Below are 19,699 nucleotides of genomic sequence, written 5' to 3' on the forward strand. Positions count from 1 at the left end.
CTTATGTCAAATCAGACGTGGGAATTAGCTGAATTACCACCAGGTAAGAAAACGCTCCACAACAAGTGGATTTACAGGATCAAAGAAGAGCACGATGGGATCAAACGCTACAAAGCAAGATTGGTTGTCAAAGGTTTTCAGGAAAAAGAAGGTATTGACTACAATGAAATTTTCTCTCCAGTTGTGAAATTGTCTTTAATCAGACTGGTGTTGAAAATTGTAGCTGCAGAGAATTTACATCTTGAGTAGTTAGATGTAAATACAGCTTTCCTTCATGGTGATTTAGAGGAAGAAATCTATATGAGGAAGCTAGAAGGCTTCATAGAGGCAGGCAAGAAAAACCTGGTATACAGGTTGCAGAAGAGCTTGTATGGTTTAAAACAAGCTCCTAGACAGTGGTACAAGAAGTTCGATAGCTTCATGAGTAGCAGTGGTTTTACCAGATGCCAAGCAGATCATTGTTGCTACATCAAGAGGTTCGACAACAACTTCATTATTTTATTGTTGTATGTTGATGACATGCTCGTTGCAGGCTCAGACATGCAAGAGATTATAAACTTGAAGCTAAAAATTGTCGAAGCAGTTTGCTATGAAGGATCTGGGCGCTGTAAAGCAGATTCTTGGGACGAGGACTGAGAGAGACACAAAGTCGGGGACTTTGATGTTATCACAGGCTAAGTATATCAACAAAGTACTCTCCAGGTTCAACATGCAAGATGCTAAACTAGTAAGTATACCTTTAGGTGTTCATTTTAAACTTTCCAAAGAACACTCATCAAAGACGGAGGAAGAACGTGTACACATGGTGAAGGTGTTGTATGCCTCAGCAATTGGAAGCCTGATGTATGTCATGGTTTATACTAGACCATTTATTTCTCATGCAGTGGGAAGTGTTAGCAGGTACATGAATAATCCGGGCAAGGTACACTGGGAAGCTGTCAAATGGATCCTCAAATATTTGCGGGGTACCACAAATAAAACACTTTGTTTCAAAGGTGGAGATATGATACTGACAGGCTATGTAGATGCTGACTTAGCCGGAAATTTTGACATCAGAAGGAGCACTACATGGTATGTCTATACTCTAGGAGGTACTGCAGTGAGTTGGGTTTCTCAACTACAGAAGATAGTTTCTCTCTCCATAAGTGAAGCAGAATATGTCGCTGTTACGGAAGCCAGCAAGGAGATGGTTTGGCTATAAAGTTTCTTGGAAGAGTTAGGCAAGAAACAAGAAAACAATGTCTTGTATTGCGACAATCAAAGCGTTATCCATCTAGCAAAGAATCCGTCTTTTCATTCCAGGACGAAGCACATACAATTGCGATATCATTTTATCCGGTCTCTTCTGGAAGATGGGATTTTGAAACTTGAAAAGATTAGTGGAGCTCAAAATCCGACAGACATGTTGATAAAGACGGTGACCACAAACAAACTAAAGTTGTGTTCAACTTCAGTTGGCATGCTAGAATAACAAGATAAGAAATGTTGATGCATCGATCGAGGTGTGAAGACATATTAAAATCAGTCTTCAAGTGGGAGATTGTTAAAAGTATTAGTTCAAAGTTTGGCAACTAACTTTGAAAAAATGGTTTTCAAAGTTTGGTAAATGTTCCTTTGAAAATGGTTTTCAAAGTTTGGTAAATGTTTCTTTGAAAAATGATTTTTCAAAGTTTGGTAGATGTTTGTTGAAAAATTATAATGGGGTAATTATAATTAGTCACTGGACTTTCGGGTATTTATAAGATTAGTCCTTAAGTTTCAACTATAAATACCCTAACCCATTTAGCTTCAAAATCATCCCAAAATCCCAAAAATGATTTCTTTCTCCCAATACTAGAGAGCTTTCTTGTGAGTAGTGAGTGTTTTGTAAACACCAGTAAATTTTCTCTCTTAGTAAAAGATCTGCAGCAGTCCGGAGACGTAAGCAAATTGGCTGAACTCCGTTATCAATTTCGGGTATTATTTTTCAGCTTTTATTTCGCATTCTCACTAATCTGGTTATAGGGAAAGTACTTGTTACTCGTTTATTTCCCAACATACACTTCCAATTACACTTCAATAACACTTTCGATCGGATAATAATTTAATATAACTGAATGTTATATCAAACACAAATCAATCATCTTTTATGCAAATATGAGAGCATTAGTTTGGTGCAAGGCATTGAAAGAATTTAACTTCCTAGATGAGAAGCTGTGGTAGAAATGATCTGGGGCATTCGCTGATTCGAGTGACGTTCAGATTAGATTGAAGATAATTTGGCAGCCTCCTTGCATGGGTCAGATGAAGTTTAAGGTGGATGGGGCAGCTTCGAATGATGCAGCAGGTTGTGGGGTGTGTTAAGATCAGAAGCTGGGTATGTGGTGGTAATGTTTTTTGCCCCCATCTCATGTGTTAATTCTGATTTTTGCCGAGTTGTTAGCTATCAAAATTCCTTAGAGATATTTAATGAGTTTAGCTGGTTTGGGGAGACTAAGCTGATTATAGAATCTGATTCAAAAGTTACATTGAACTGGGTTCATTCCTCCCTCATTCGCCCTTGGAGGTAGGGAGCTTTATTTGAAGAGATTGATCGAAGATTAGTGACTGTATGGAAGGTACAACTTGTATATACTCCTAGGATATGAAACAACATGACAGATTACCTCGCAAAGATTGGAACAAATATACAAGAAATGTTTAAAGCTTGTAGGTAAGATAGTCTTCGACTCTGTGTCTATATGCCCTGCTTAGTTTAAAGCCTATATGCTTTGCTTAGCTGGTTTTATCTAGTATGATTACTGGGTTGTTTGGTAGCATGAAGTTATGTTGGTTGCTCTTTGTTATCAGCTTCTTTTTGTGTTGACTGTCTGGTGTTGTTTTGTACGTTATGTTTATAAAGGTTATTGCCTAGTTTTGGCATAATGGGGGCCCATGTATATTTTTTGGACCAGTTGTATGTATCCCAACCTTGGAGTACACTTTTCCCCTATTTAGGCCTAGAGGGGTTTTTAATGAGGCTCTCGGTTGGGGTGATTTTAAACACGGTAATAAAATTACATGTACCAACGAAGGTTGGCCTGAGTGGAAGGGGCTCTGGTCGCTTAAGCAAGTGGTCTCTAGTTCGAGCCCTTGTGGATGCAGCAAACTTTCTTGGGAGAGGTCCCCACCTTTAGTGCCCAATAGTACCTCGGAGGATTAGTCCCAGGCAAAGCCTGGGGATAATAAAAAAAAAATTACATGTTGTTGAGTAAAAAAAATCAAATAAGGCTTAAGATAAAATGGAAACAACGTTCATAAGAATTTCTTTTAATGACACCTAGAATGATATTCATTGAAATTATCTGGAGTTCACACCTCACTAAATCATCTGAACACATCTGATCGACCGAAAACTCGAACCAAAAGGAATTTAATTATACATCTGAAGCATTCATGGAATAAAAGTTATGGAACTCAAATTCATAAATCTTGGTTTTTAAGATTTCAATTTATTACAATCTCAGACCGAACAACTTCTCTCTCGACATACACATGGATTATCACAATGCTGGCTCTTACAAGATTCTGTTACACAATTTCGAGATTTCGTTCTGCCATTGAACTCTATAGAAAATCGACTAAGTAACATCATTTTAAAAATCATTGGAAGAAAATTATCAAAGCTGAGAAGACACTCACTTGTCGAAACATTAAAGAGCTCTATCGAATCACTCTAATTTTAAAACACACACAAAAACATCATCAATGAAATCAACCATAAAAAATGATAAGATCACACTGGAGCATCAGATTTACAAAATTTGCAGAGGTGTCTATCAGAACGATCGACCTCAAAGATACAGTAGAGAACTATGGATTGATAGGAACCGGATGGAGGACCACTTTGATTATCATATAGGTTTTGCTAAACTGGCTTACACTAGGTCATCGATTTAGTGAGTAAACACACACTTTTCTTTCAGAATGACTTGATCAACTGACTGGTTCACACATGAAATTTTAGAAATTTACTGTTCATTTTCATCATGATATGTATATTTTGCTTTCATTGTGCACTCTACTATTTTAGACATGACTGAGGGAGAACTTACAACTTTATTTTACAACCACGACATTGACTAAAGAAAGATATTCGAATCAATCATTTTTTAGGAATCAACTATTGCTTTGTCGAAATTTCAATTCCACACATATCTTATCACTTAAGTATTAACTTTTGCATTGTAACCTCACGATATAACTTTTAATCATCGTTTTCACTTTTGTTTTGACAATTTTTGTAACACTCTGAAAATCGGTGTAGAATTTTTCGACGTCTATCAATTGGAAAAGTCAGTGAAAAGGATTTAGTGACTAAAATGGAAGAAGTGACGAATTTAAAAAATTTAGTGAAACTGGTAAACCTTAGGTGTCAAAGTGAAAACAAAGAATAAATTAAATGGCTAGTAATTAATTAGAACATAATAAGTTGCAAGTGGTGGAGAAATGGATGACTAAATGGTGTGATTTCTTTGAATTTCTTTAATTTTGCTTCAAATTAAGCAAACCCAGTTGCCAAGAAATATAGAAAGACTTAGGAGCATGTCATCATTTTCAACCTAAGAGAAAACTCCATTGTTGCCATGAGAAGCCTTATAACCCTAAAACGTCTCTCTAAAAATTAAAGACCTTTCTTTCACCCGATTTAGAAATTGATTACATATTTAGAATTTGTATGCTATAATTTTCATTGGTAGTGTCAATTTCAAGTTTTAGGTAAGTTGATTCAAAACCCTATATGAGATTCAAGTTAGGGTTCATAGCAAAATCAAGGGATTTTGCTTAATTTGATCATTTATGTTTATGAATTTATGTTGATTAAGTGCTCTTATACCTTTCTAGTGCAAGAAGGAACGGTGAAAGCCATCACTCCAAGAGGAAAAGCTAAGGTTATCAGGGGTGGATAATCGAGCTAAACCATGCTACTTCAGTTAAGGTGAGTGTAGTCCCTATTCTTTGTGCTAATATGTATTTTAGGTCATAACCTTGTAGGTGATCTCTATGTTCATTATTGGCTCACCTAGAGCATCAAAGGATGACAACTTTTGTAAATGGATATGTTGGTAAGATTGGTAAGTTTTGGGCTTTTGATTGTTATTGAATCATGTTATGTATATTCATATGTATATGATGATGTCGTAGAGTTGCTTCAGACTTAATTCAAGCCTGTGAGATGAAATGTGTTTATGGTAAGTTATGTTTTAAATTGAAAGTACTCATGGTTAGCTTATGGATTTTGAGATACAATTGGCATGCTATATGATCCATAGTGTTTATACGAGTATTGTTTGGACTTGGGTACCATTAATGATTTGGTCAGACTTATGTCTTTCGCAGTTATAGAAGGATTGATCATTACGTTGGCTATATGCATTATCGGAAGTGAGAACAGGATTCGTGTACCAATTGTTCGAAAGTGTTCCATCAGGCTTATGTTTAATGAATTTAACATGATATTGCATGACCACTGTTGTGCTTAATGTTAAAGATGAAAAGAATGCTATGTTAATACTACGATCATTGAACTTGTCATCCTAAGTAATGTTATGTTCATGATTATCTCATCAAACTATATAAATTTACCTTGTGTGTTTCAGTAATTTCAAGACATCACTCTACTTAAAAGGATTCAGGATCGCGGTTAAGGGTTGCAAGTCATCATCTTTTGGTCATGTAAATTTCTTGCTAAGAAGTCACATGCAAAAATATTACAAAAATAAGGAGTGGATTAGAAGAAAAAAACTCGTGACAACTAATTAAAAGCATTAATAATAATTTTAAGTTTTTAATTATTACACAAGCCATGCATTGACAGAAGAAACTAAAACAAAGTCTTTTAGACATTTTAATTTCTTGTCTCCTAATAATTTCTTCTTTTTCATGCTGATGATGAACACATTCAAACTCCCTGCTCAATCCGACTCGAACCGGTTTGCTGCTCTGTTTTTTTAAATCTCTGTAACACTTGATTCTCAACCGAGATGATTGTGTAATGAAACTACCATCAGCTTCTGTTCTTGCACTTCTCCACCGCTCTTGGTGCTGAGGTTCCAATGAAAAGTTAATCAATCGTCTTATATACTCTTACATACCTATATAAAACTAATAGTAACTAACCAAGTCCGATTGCTTCAGATCCTTTCATGATTCGTAAACGTTTGCATGAATAGACAAACATCCTGTAATAATAGCAGAGAACGAGTTAACTTAAATCTCGAAATTAAAATCGAAAAATGTAGAAATAGTAATTGAACTTGGAAATTAACATACTCCCATGGGACATCACCAACAAGCATCCAATCTCCATCTTTGTCTTCATAAGTAGGAACATAATCAGAACCGTTCAAGAGATCAATCAATTTGCTTTCGTTCATGAAATCTTTCATTCCTTGTGAGCTTCCACAGTCGCCAATGGTGAAGGAACTGAACATTTTGCCCAAGGCATCGGATAGTTCCTGGTAACTCTTGTATAGTTTCAAGTCCACTTTGCGTAGATACGGTGCACCGTCCATGCTGACCTTAACGAACGCAACCGGCACGGCGGTGTTCGTGGTTGTGGTGCTGCTGCTGCTTCTGCTTCCACTGCCAACCTTCTCACCCTCGTTGGAGCTGTTTTTCTGAACCGTCATGATGTTTTTTCGGAAAGACCGGACCGGTGGCCATCCGACCACTTGTGCCCTGAAATCAAATTATTCAAATTTACCATTAGAACATCAATCATTTATCAACTATTGAACATGTGAATCTGGTAGGAATTCATTGACATTCAACAAAAACTTTGGTAGCTTAGCTGTAAACTATCTTTGCCACTTTCATGTTAACCTTTTGAATTATCGTATTGTTGGTGGAAAAATGTAATAAAGATTCCACATGTTTTGTCTTTTCCCTCTTTTCCCCGACAAAATATTAAAGCCATCTAATATCACTTAAAAAAATTACCGACGAAAAGTATTTCGCGCAAAAGATGCATTATTTCATTCAAAATCAAAGCCATGCGTAAAGTTTTGCAGGCCAAAATCTTTCGTCTCTAAAAAAAAGTACTTCGAAGCTATACTCTTTCTTGTTCATGCTCACAGCTCACTTTATTTTATTTTTTCTCTAAAAAATAGTATATCAAAACACATAAAAAGGGAAAAACATAGAAAAAAAAAAGATTGATTAACCATGAAAATATTGAACCACCAAAAGCTAGAGGAAAAAGAAAAACGACGGTAGCTTACTTTGAAGGGGACTTTGCGGGGTCAGCAGAGCGAGGAGCAACAGAGTTCTTCTCCTTCATTTTCTCAGTTTCATCCACTACAGATCCTTCCTTTGTTGTTGTTGAAAGGTTAAGCTTCAAATCAGCCATATCTGAATACCCTCTTTTCCCATTATTTTTCGCCATTTCGCCGTCGTTTCCGACGCCTCCGGGCAACCCTAAACGTAACTCCGTTTCTTCGAAATTGATCGTGCTATACTTGTCACGCTCCGAACCCATAACGCTACTCAATATGTTAATGGTACCTGAAAAAACCCTAAACTCGAAACCAATCGGACTTTAATCCTTTGCTTGTCACTCTTTAGTTGCCTTATGCTTCCTTTGTTTTCTCTTGATATGTTTTTGCTGAAAGAATAATGTGAAAAAATGTTGAGAATAAGGTCAAAATAAGGTTTATATCAAAAGATAATATATGGTTTCCGGATGTTATGTTTGTGGGTTTTGGACGGTTCTGACTGTGCCAAGTGGGAGATGGTATTCATTCAACCGTCCAAGATGTGTCCGAGAGTGATGTCATGGATGATGTCATATTTAAAATGATGTTGAAAGTTTGTGTTGTTTGCCTCCCCCTTTGCTTCCTTAGGCTCCACCAATTTTTTTAAGATGCCATAGCAACGGTGTTTACTTTGGTTTATTTTTTTTATAACTATTCATATCCGACTTATTAATTAGATAATCTGGATTGGATATGGTAAAAGTGCAGACGATTTTTCTTTAATTTATTTCATTCACTAACATAAGGATTCAAATAAAATATATAAACATGATTATCAAATTATGGATGTTAAGTATTATTTTTAATATTTCAATGAAAATAAAATTTTAATTCATTTTATGTCAGATGATTAATAAATCCTGACTATACTCGTAATCTAATCGAAATTGAATCCAATTTTTTTCATCATGTGCATTCTTATCCGGTCTTCCCACTTCATGTGGTAACCATTAAAAATAAATCAACATCAAGGAGGCATGACATGACCCTTTTGGTTCCCACTATAGTGACACAAAAGTGATAAAAAGCAAATAAAACACAATCCTTTTTTCTAAGAAAATATTATTTGATACATAAAACTTATTTCGCATCATTTTCTATTTTAAACTTAAATTCTAAAATCTTAACTTTAAACTTAAACTCTATCATTTAAATATAAACCCTAAATTCTAAACTCTAAAATATAAATTCCAAAACTGAAATATGTCATTAAAATAATCATGTTGGAGAAAACTCAAGTTTATATAAAATATAAATCCTAAATATGAAATATGTCACTGAAATATGAAATATGTCATTAAAATATATGTGGTTTGTGTATTAGATAATGTTATATAAAAAAAATTTGTAATGACTTAAATTTTGAGTCAATATATAAGAATTGACCAGAGATGCATGTGAATTGATCTGAGAGCGTGATTAATTGGTTAGGTAAATTTGGGCCTAATCAAAAGAAAATTAGATTTATTTGAACCTTAAAAGAGAATTTTTTTAATTAAAGACTAATGAGGGGCCAAAATAGTAAATGAACCATTAAGGATAATCATGATAGATTTTCCCATGAGGGAGAGTAAGAGGAAAAATTACCTTTTCTTACCTACTCCTCTCTTATTTCACCATTCTTTCTCTTTTTATTTTCTTCCTCAAGCCTACACAAGAAGTTAAGTTGGATGTTTTAGATCAAGATAGTACATTTTAAACTTTGAGATGCTTCTTGAATTTTATAAATATAATGTTTTGCTTATTGGTGTGATGTATGTTAAGTGTTTCGAGTGACAAACATGTTTTTTGATTAAATTGATGACTTTATTATTAGATATGTGTAAAAATGATGCTAAATGACTCAAACTCAAATACGTCTTAGTAGTTGAGTAAGGTCTTAAATTGAGCATTTAGAGGGTTATTGAGAGTAACTTTCGAGATTAAAAATGTTATTTTTGGATTTTGGTATCTATATTGTTCTTACAGTATTAATATTGTATGAAAGGAGAGTAAAAATCTGACCAAACTATTCAAGGTGTGTCGATATTTTCCCTTTGATATCGATATCAAACTTTGGGAATCGATATCGAGATTAAAGATTTGATTTTAGTTTATCAATTTGGTATCAATACTACCCAAGAGTATCAATTAATACTCTTTGTTTAATATCGATACTAAATGCCAACTTAGCCTAGTTTGACCCCTAATTTGATTAAGGGAAAGTTAATGAAGGGATGAACTTAAAATGAGGTCTAAATATAATAATGGAATAAAATACCCTCGATAGGTATATATATTTACCAAAAACTCTTGTTAATACCAAAATACCAAGAGTAAAATCATGAATATATCGTTATAAGCTTAAATGATTAAAAGTGAGGATTAAATTGATATCATGTGTAAGTTATCATTATGACTTATTAATTGGTTATGAGAACTTTGTGTTAAGAATAATGGAAATACCTTGAAAGTTAAAGTGTTTAAGATATATCTAGTGCTAAGTGACTAAAATGTTCCTAAGCGTAATACATCCTTCATAAGTGTTTGATGAATATTTTTAGGTCTCGTCTACTACTAAAAGATTAGAATGCCTTTGCATAACGTTCTGAGAGAAAGGACATACTATGATTGTGAATAAGTCACATAAAAAAACTTGTGAGAAAAGACTTATGTCTTGTGATTAAATAATGGATGTGATTGTGTAGTTAAGCTACACTGATTGATCTTAAAAGGAAACTGTTGACATACATGGCCTACGGACATCTATATATTTGTGTGTAATCGTATATGACAGAAAATTACCCAAACATCTGTGACTATGCAACATGACTGTTTAGTGGCATCAGGCAATCATTTCTTACATTATGTTGGTGTGAGTTATTACTTGATTGTTTAGTGAAATTAAGTACCACATGTATCATATATTACTTGATTACTTAATGACACCAAGTGTTATAATCATTTTTTACCATTATTATTCATTACTTACATGCTTTGTGGCACCATATGTCACTGTACGTTTATTATCTTTACTAGATGTAACGTTGATGAATATTTATTTCATGTATCTTATCACTATTGATTAATTGTTATTTGATACCAATATTAAGCATTAGGGTTATTTATTATATGATTCTTGGGTGATACCAGATAACTCATTGTTATTGATATGATTGTGTGGATAAACCATAAATACAATAACCAGATTGTGAATGATGACATTAATTGATGATTGATAAATGAATCTTGATAAGCATGACATGCCTATGAAACATAAATCATGTCTAGACTTATTCCTCTGCATTTATACTACCTAACATGTTTATGTTAATAAAATACACGAAGTATACAATAGTAGAAGTATGTAATTGAGCTTGTAAAGCTCAACGTTCAGATATTTTCGTTTGTAGGTTAGTAGATCAAGGATTGTGTCGATGAGCATCATCACTTAATGAATTATATCATTTCCATATTATAGTATAATATCTGATCACTTTAAAAGACATGTATTCATAGAACTCTTAATTGAACTTTAGTCTATAACTTGATAATTATTATTTGGATTATTTGGATTTGTAACAAGTTGCAGAACTCCGAATTTGTATGAATATTTTATAACTACTACTTATTTGATTATATTGATATAGATTGTATTAAAATATTTTAAATATTAACTATAAAATAAACATAAAAGATATATAAATATACTAATAATATTTATATTAAATGTATACATGCAAATGCAATGCTTTCTTGGAGAAATTCTAAACATATTGAGTATAATTTTGTTTTATTATAGCATGATAATGAGGGGTTTTTTAAAAAAAAGAAAAATTCATTTTGGTCTTCTATGGCTCATCTATTTTACTTGCACTTTGAAATTGGTAGTCGTTGGACCACCCTATGAATTGTAACTAATGTTATCTTGTAGTTTAAAATAAAGGCTTTGGTCAAACCACTTGACTTTATGTCCTTTTCTTACATTAAATATATTGCATGTGCAAAATTGCACTCTTGACTTTTGAATTTCCTATTTTGACCTCTTCCATGCAAAATACAAATTGACAATAACTGTTAGATTAAGTTACAAAAAGGCTTATTAGAAAAAATACAATGTAGTTATAAAGGTTTAATTAAATCACAAAAGAAAAGGAAAAAAATAAATTTGTACACCATTAACGAATTCAAATGAATTTTTATACTTAATTAACATGTTAAGAATATTTAAAAAAAACTTGATATAATGATAATAATTTTTTTTAAAAATTTATAAGCAAACTAAAAATCAGCCACATGTTTTAAATTTTTTACGGGAGTCAAGTATCACATTTCAACCATACTTATTTATGGAGTCTAAAAATTAATATATATATATATATATATATATATATATATATTATTTTAGGTAAAATATATTATATTCATTTAGGGATGATAATTTAATTCGAAACTGACAGGTTCTAATATGATCCAAAATGATAGGATCGAGATTTTTTTTTAAAAAAAAAAGTAGATTTAGGTTCGGGTTTTATATAGGATTAGATCAAGTCGGGTCGGATTCGAGGGGAGGGTGAAAAACCTTTGACCCGACTTGACTCGGAGTAATAGAGTAATTTTTCATATAAATTTATGGATAATTGTTATAATACCCTCTTTATATTTTTTTAATTAGGTCCTTAATTTATGTCGGGTTGGGTCAAATCGGGTCGGGTTTATACTCTAAAAAATTGGGTTATGTCAGATTCAGGTGTATGGTATATATTTTCCAGATCGAGTGGAAGGTATATATTTCTATGGTCGGGTCGAGTTCAGGTAGATTGTATATATTTTTTGAATTGAGTCGATTGATTAAAAACCCAACTCAACCTAACATGTTGCCATCTCTAATGTAATTGAATTATTTTTAAATGATTATCTTTATTTTTGAACTTTTAAAAGTTATAAAATAATTATTAAATTTTATTAAACTATTATAAAATAATTATTAAATTTATTGAATTTTACACTTATTATAACTAAAAAAGTTAACACTTGAAACAATTATTTAAAAAGTAATTTAATGATTTTATAACTAAAAAATTTAACACTTACAAAAATTATTTAAAAGTAATTTAATGACTATTTTACCTTTTTTTATTTTATCAAGATGTACCTAAAATATTTTGTTTTTAGGCAAAACGTGTGGGACATTGACATAATTGCAAGGCTCCAAAACAAGAGATTTAGCCTAACAAAAAGGAGGCCCGTTGCCAGCCAATGTGCACTGAAACATGTCCCCTCGTGTGGGATGTCTGGCCCACAAAGCCCACTGTCACCATCCCCCAAGACTCCACACTTGTGCACCCCAACCACTAACCAATTACAATGTCAACATCTCTGTGAGGCACCACACGTTAGACCATCTCATAATACACAACAAGAGGGTTGTTTTTTTTTAAAAAAAAATCATTTTGGAAGGTCAATAAATTTCTTTAATTTTTGAAATTTGTTTAGGTTGGACTCTCTTTTATTATTTTTCTTGATTAATTATTTTCGAAAAAATTATTGTGTCGACAATTAGGTTTATGTTGGGGATAATAATGAAAACATTTGTAACATAAAAGAGTTTGAAGGAAAAAAACATTTGGTTCCAAAAATAATGAAGAAGATAGTTGCTTGACTTTAGAACTTAAATATATGATATATAATAATTTTTTAGGTAAAGTACATAAATGGTCTCTTGACTATAGAATATTACTTTCTTGAGTATCTCGACTATTAAAAGTTGCAAAGTTATCTACTATCTATAGGAAGTTGTTTTGTTGAGTCCCTCAACTATTAACAATTACAAAATGGTCACCCGACTATTTATTATGTTCGAAACTCGTCATTTTCTGTTAAAAATGAACTATCTTCTGAGTTGGACGTTAACATACTGACTAAGATATGATAATTGTTTGAGATTATGAGATAAAATTTTATCATATTTCAATCAGCATGTTAACGTCTAACTCAGATTGTCGTTAATTTTTCTAAATGGAAAAAGGATGAGTTTAGAATATAATGAATAGTAGGGTGATCCTTTTGTAACTTTTAATAGTCGAGGGACTCAATAAAGCAAATCCCTATAGTCGAAGAACCATTTTGTAACTTTTAATAGTTAGGGACTCAACAAAGCAGTGTCCTATAGTCGGGAGACTATTTTTGTATTTCACCCTAAATTTTAAAATAAAAGTAAAAAATAATTTTTAAAAATAAAATTATAATTTTTTTTGTTGATACAAACAAGTTTATGTCGTCGGTAATTGACAGTTCACTCTTCTAATTTGAACGGAGAGTCGTAATAGGTGAGAAAACGATAGTTGATAGGTATTTTTATGGATAAGAGAATTGATCATGAGGAAGAAGAAGACAATGTAGAGGTTGTAAAAAATTTAGTCCATCTTTTGGTCCTATAGAGGGTATTTATAGTGATCATAGCATGATGGTGTTAAACATAGGATAATTATAGTTATTTGTAAGCTAACGAGCTAAATAGACCTGATAATCAGATCTTAGATTTTGTTCTAGCATATAATGTGAACATGTCACAGGTTTCGTCTATACATTGTGATCGACTAAGATGTCTATTCTCGAAGGATATGAACTCCTTGTCCGCTAAGCGAAGAAATTTATTTGAAGACTGAGATTGATGAAGAGTTACAATTTTCATAGGCTATATCTGACGAAGACTTAAAGATTTTTGAAAATTATATCAAAAGAATAATAGTTTTAAAAAAACTAAATGTATCATTTATCGTCACTATTGTAATCTTTTTCTAATGATCGGATAGTAAAAGAAATGTAGTAAATATCTTTAGTTTATGTGGTTTTGGAATTTAGCGTTTAGGTGTTTAGTAGTGTTATGGCAATATCACATCCTTTAAAGAAATAATATTAAAATTAAATGTGTTCCCAAAACTGGTTTTCGATTGAGACTTCACCTTTGAAAGCTTTGAATTGGAATAGAAACTCGAGGATAAAGAGATGTTCATGGCCAAACGAATTCCATTTAGCTACGCTTGAACTCTATAATTTAGCTGTGGAAACTTAAAAAAAAAAAAAGCTAAAACTTTTTTTTAGATAGAGAAGCAAATAAACTTTCATCTTAAAATAGATGGTTGAGATTATTTATTATTGAATATTTTATTATTTTTATTTTATATATATATATATAGGGTAGGATTTTGTTATAAAATGTAAAATTCTTTTAGTTTTACAAAGATTTAAGACTTTTGGATGAGTAAAAATATATGACTAAGATTATCAGTAGGAAATGAGAAGATATTCATTGAAAAAAATAATGAATCAATCTCAACCATATATATTTATTCATCCAACGATCTTAAATATATGTAAAACTAAAAGAGTTTTATATTGTTTAACAATATATATATATATATATATATATATATATATATATATATATATGTTTTATCACGTTGCTATCATTGAATCCGAGGCACATCTTGGCAATTAAAGCCTAAACGTGGCAATGCAATGCCCACGGGTGAATTGTCGCCCTCGTACCCAAACAAGTATTCATTGAGAAAGGGATTGATAAATTTTAGGTGCAATGAACCCCTACAGAGTTTCTTTCATCCCTTCCCATCAGTGTCAGGATGTCTAAAAATATTAATATATGCAATCCTTTATTTATTCTCAAGCTGTAATTTTTAGGTCTTATAGTATGGAGGTCGGATTAAATTAGTATCTTAGTCATTAATTTAATCATTTCAATTATTTGTTATATCTCATGTAGATTTGCTCTAAAATTATATATCTTCGACTTATCATGACACTTTGACATGATCAACATGTCAATGTGATCTACAATCCGATATATGAAAACATATCTATTTAGCATGCCAACCTACAAGTAATAATAATGACCATACACTTGACACCAACACTATGGTCAAAATATAAACTCCTATGACAAGTAGAAAAAGGCTTTTTCTTTTTTTCTTCACTGTCGTCGTCTTCGTCATCATCGTTCTCTTTCAAGATTCTCATTCATCACTTAATCACGAACGTTACATGCCAACCACCATATTATCATTGGCTAAGACTCTTCGTCTAAATCAGAAGAGGTAAATCGTCAATAGTTGACACAACTCAAATATTATCATCAACAATTGGTGTAGAGAGCATGAAACACCTGCTGACAGAAAAGAATCAACCAAGATGAAACCTTCCATCTCCTACTCAAATATTTGCTATAAGTCCAAAACATGCCAACATGTTTAAAAATTTTCTAATGTCACTCTCGAGCTTATGACAAGTGATATGTACAGATGAGATATCGATGATGATGTTTTTAGAAAGACTTTTGATATATCTACAACAAATTTCTGACGAAAAAGATAGAATCATCAAGGTAAATTTTTGGACCAAAAGTTCAATTTAATACCATGTAGAAAAATATTTTAGAAAAAACTCTATTTTAGTACATATTAATGTTGCAACGCCTTTAAAGCACAGAAACATCAGAGTTCTACTTCCTCTGCCTAAGTACTAGAATTTCCTAAAGGCGTACCTTCAGTGGCTACTCGGGTAAGCCCCTACAAAGGTATGCAGAGATTTTTTATTTATATTGTACCTTATTTCTTGAATGAAAAACTGAAATTGTTCAAAGGTACATTCTCGACATCTCTTATTATTGCCTCCTCGGGTATGCTTACAAATTTCATCATCCCATGATGCTGAGACACCTTCATTGTGCTACAATAGTGGGGATGCATTCTCTTTGGCCAAATGTTTTCAATTGTCTCGCATTAACCGACCAAGCGAGTTAAGATGCCTATGTTATCCATGGGAAACATAGATGCTCTATCTTGGATACCATAGAGATGCCTCAATCGGGAGTTAAAATGCATTCACCTCAAACTTACTACTTATGGAATCTACTCAGGTGGTTGGAAAGCCTTTGCTCTAGCAATATAAGTGATTCGATTATGCCTTAATGAACGTCGATATATACTTTGCCCTTATGATATGTATTTCAACTCTTCGCTTCTACCAAGGCAAAGATGTATCAATCATACCTGCAGAATCTTAAATCGTGGATATGCCTCCTCTATACATGTTGTGCATTGTTGGAGATTGAGTTACCCCATCTAAATTGGTCGAGGGTGTCGAGATACCTCCGCCCTTCTATAAAATCTTCCAAAAATTGATTGATAAAGTTTAAATACCTTCATCCTGGCAATAAGAAATATTTCGTTGTCTTTTCACAGGGCGTAGTGAAGCCTCCACTTGAAAATGTCGAGATGCCTCCACATTACTCATGACGAGAAGGAGTTGCCTATTAGTTCAGTGAATCCTTCAAAGAGTATGTGATGCCTCATCTCAATAACAGGAATTTATCCTAGCAAGGGGATAAACATGTAGAAATCAGAGTAATTCACTGTATTTTCATATTATTTTCAATAGGACATGTTACATCTTTATATACAAAACATCTTTCTAAAGTAGGAAACACTTAAGAAATGAAAGATACTAATCCTAAGATGTGATCCCTTAAAATAAGGGATTATATAAATATATGTATAGAATCCCTTAACTAAAAGAATGATATCAAATCATATCTCTATAATTTCTACACTCCCCCTCAAGCTGGAGAATATACATTGTATAATCCCAGTTTGAATAGGAATTTATTGAAAACAGGCTTTGGAAAAGCCTTAGTAAGAATGTGTGTAACTTGTTCTTCTGAAGGAATGTATGAAAGTGTGACTGTCTTTTTGTTAACTTGATCAGCTATAAAATTCCTATCAATCTCAACATGCTTTGTACGATCATGTTGAACTGGGTTCTTGGCAATTTAAATAGCATATTGATTATTACACAAGACTTCAAAGTGATCCTCTTGATTAGTGCCAAGTTCTTTCAGTAGTTTAAGTAGCCAAATTCCTTCACATATTCCTAATGCTAGTGCTCTGAATTCATCTTCAGCACTACTTCTTTAAACGAAAAATTATTTCTTACTTCTCCAAGTTGTAAGGTTACCCCAAACAAATGTGCAGTAGCCACTAGTGGATCTCCTTTCAGTAAGGTCTCTGGCCCAACTAGAGTCTGTAAAAGTTTTAACAGTTCTGTCTTGTGTCTTCTTAAACATTAAGTCGTGTCCTAGAGTTTTCTTCAAGTACTTGAGAATTCTATTTGCTGCTGCCATATGCTCTTCAGTGGGATTAGTCATGTGTTGACTTATCACATTTACGGGAAATGATATATCTGGCCTTGTCAAGGATAAATAAATTAGTTTCCCAACTAATCTTTGAAATTTCTCTTTGTCTACTAAGGACCCGTCTTCTTAGCTAAATTTCAAGCTTGCCTCCATTGGTGTATCAATCGACTTACAACCAAGAAAACCAGTTTCTTTGAGTAAATCGAGTACATATTTTCTTTGGTTGATTACAAGTCCTTCTTTTGACCTTGCCACCTCCATTCCTAGGAAATACCTAAGCTTTCCCAAGTCGTTGATTTCGAATTCCTCATTTAACAACTTCTTCAAATTGCAAATCTCTTCTTCATCATATTAAATAAGAATTATGTCGTCCACGTACACAATAAGGATAGCTTTCTTATTTGTACAAGTTATCTTGATAAAAAGAGTATGATCGGCGAGGGACTGCTTGTAGCCATTTTTCATAATGACTTTAGTGAACCTCTCGAACCAAGCTCTGGGTGATTGTTTTAATCCGTATAGAGACTTGTTGAGCTTACAAACCTTGTTACTTCCTTCAACAAACTTTAAGCCAGGTGGAAACGTTATATAGACTTCTTATTCTAGCTTGCCATTAAGAAAAGCGTTTTTCACATCAAGTTGGTGTAATTTCTAATCGCAATTTACAACCAAACTTAGGAGTACTCGAACACTATTCAGCTTCGCCACAGGTGCAAACGTTTCTGTGAAATCTATCCCATATATTTGTGTAAAGCCTCTGGCCACTAGTCTAGCTTTGTATCGTTGAATACTACCATTGGAGTTATACTTTACAGCAAAGATCCATTTACAGCCAACAACCTTTTTTCCTTGATGAAGGTCCGTAATGGTCCAAGTAGCATTTTTCTCTAGTGCACAAATTTCCTCTTCAACAACCCTTCTCCATTTTGAATTATTTAGAGCTTCAGCTATGCTTGTGGGAACCTGTTCTTTATCCAAGTTTGTTGTAAATTCTTGAAAAGACGGCATCAACGAATTATAACAAGTAAATTTTTCAATAGGATGCTTGGTACACTGTATAACCCCTTTTCTAATAGCAATTAGGAAGTCATCTAGAGTAGGGGAAGTGGACTTACTGATTTCTTCTTTGGCAGCTGAACCCAAATCCAATTCTCGACAAGCATTAGATTACAAAACAGCCTCAGGAATATGTTTTCTTTTCCTTGTATAGACACGAAGTTATTTGATTGGTGATGTTTGTGGATGATTTTGAATGTGAGTAGGTGTGTTTTCAGGAAGGGTGTTTAAAGTAGGTGTGAGTGAAGTAGTGATAGGTACTACAAATGAATCAATGGGAGTAGTTACATGTGACAAATATGTAGGTAAAGACAAAATTGGTGGCAATTCTGAAGGTTGAGAATGAAGAGTAGGATGAGATACCCGATGTGGCTGAAAATCCTTCTATGTCTCCCCCTGAATTTTAGCCTGAGTTAAATAGGGATCCTGCTCATAAAATGTTATATCCATAGTGTTAAAAAAAATTTAGAAGGAGGATGATAGCATTTATAACCCTTCTTAAGTGAAGAATACCCAACTAGTACACACTTTAATGATTTAGGATCTAACTTGGACTTATTAGGAGCAATATTTTGGATAAAAACAGTACAACCAAATATTTTAAGTGGAAGAATGGAGGAGATAGGTTTAAAATGGGGAAAGTATTACAAAAATATAGATTAAGGTGTTTGAAATTATAAAACCTTACTAGGCATTCGATTGATTAATTATGTGGCAATTAATAAGGCTTCCCCCATAAATATTTTAGAACATTAGTGGTAAATAGAAGAGAACGAGTAACTTCAAGGAGGTGTCTATTTTTTCTTTCGACAATGTTGTTTTGTTGTGGGGTGTCAACACAAGAACTAATTTGAACTATGCCCTTTTCCTGAAAAACACACCCAAAGACTTAGCAAAAAATTTACTGCCATTATCATATTTAAAGAGCTGAATTTTATACCCAAATTGAGTGGGAACTAGTAACTCCGTAAAAGGTCACATTTTGGGACCTTTTCACTTAAGTTATTGAATGCCTAAAGGCTCATTTAGGATCATGTAGATGCATTTAGAAGCATTTAGTTGTATGTGGTGGAATTCAGTTTGCTGCGACATTTTATTTTTAAAGCGGTGTTGCCTTATGGGAAAGGTGCTTGTTTAATGATGTACAAGAATTGAAAGCAAGGAAAAGAGGAAAGGAAAT

The 19,699-nt window shown here is 32.9% G+C and overlaps 2 protein-coding genes across 2 annotated transcripts in view; one reads left to right on the plus strand and one right to left on the minus strand.

Moving 5' to 3' along the window:
• Positions 1-1,232: 1,232 nt before the first annotated feature.
• The window catches only part of LOC120177070, a 41,295-nt gene continuing 22,828 nt past the window's right edge, over positions 1,233-19,699 (plus strand). Inside the window, exon 1 of the mRNA XM_039183315.1 lies at positions 1,233-1,270. The gene's annotated coding sequence lies outside the window, so the exon portion shown is untranslated. The remainder of the gene's footprint in view (positions 1,271-19,699) is intronic.
• Positions 5,890-7,627, minus strand: LOC120177229 (auxin-responsive protein IAA16-like). The gene is made up of 4 exons (XM_039183454.1): positions 7,242-7,627; positions 6,292-6,699; positions 6,139-6,200; positions 5,890-6,063 (listed from the first exon to the last, which is right to left on the minus strand). The coding sequence occupies exons 1-4, from the start codon at positions 7,496-7,498 to the stop codon at positions 6,026-6,028; spliced, it is 765 nt and encodes a 254-aa protein (XP_039039385.1). The 5' UTR covers positions 7,499-7,627; the 3' UTR covers positions 5,890-6,025.

The sequence above is a fragment of the Hibiscus syriacus genome, unplaced genomic scaffold (assembly GCF_006381635.1).
Source record: "Hibiscus syriacus cultivar Baekdansim isolate YM2019G1 unplaced genomic scaffold, ASM638163v2 tig00003435_pilon, whole genome shotgun sequence".
Taxonomy (NCBI): domain Eukaryota; kingdom Viridiplantae; phylum Streptophyta; class Magnoliopsida; order Malvales; family Malvaceae; genus Hibiscus; species Hibiscus syriacus.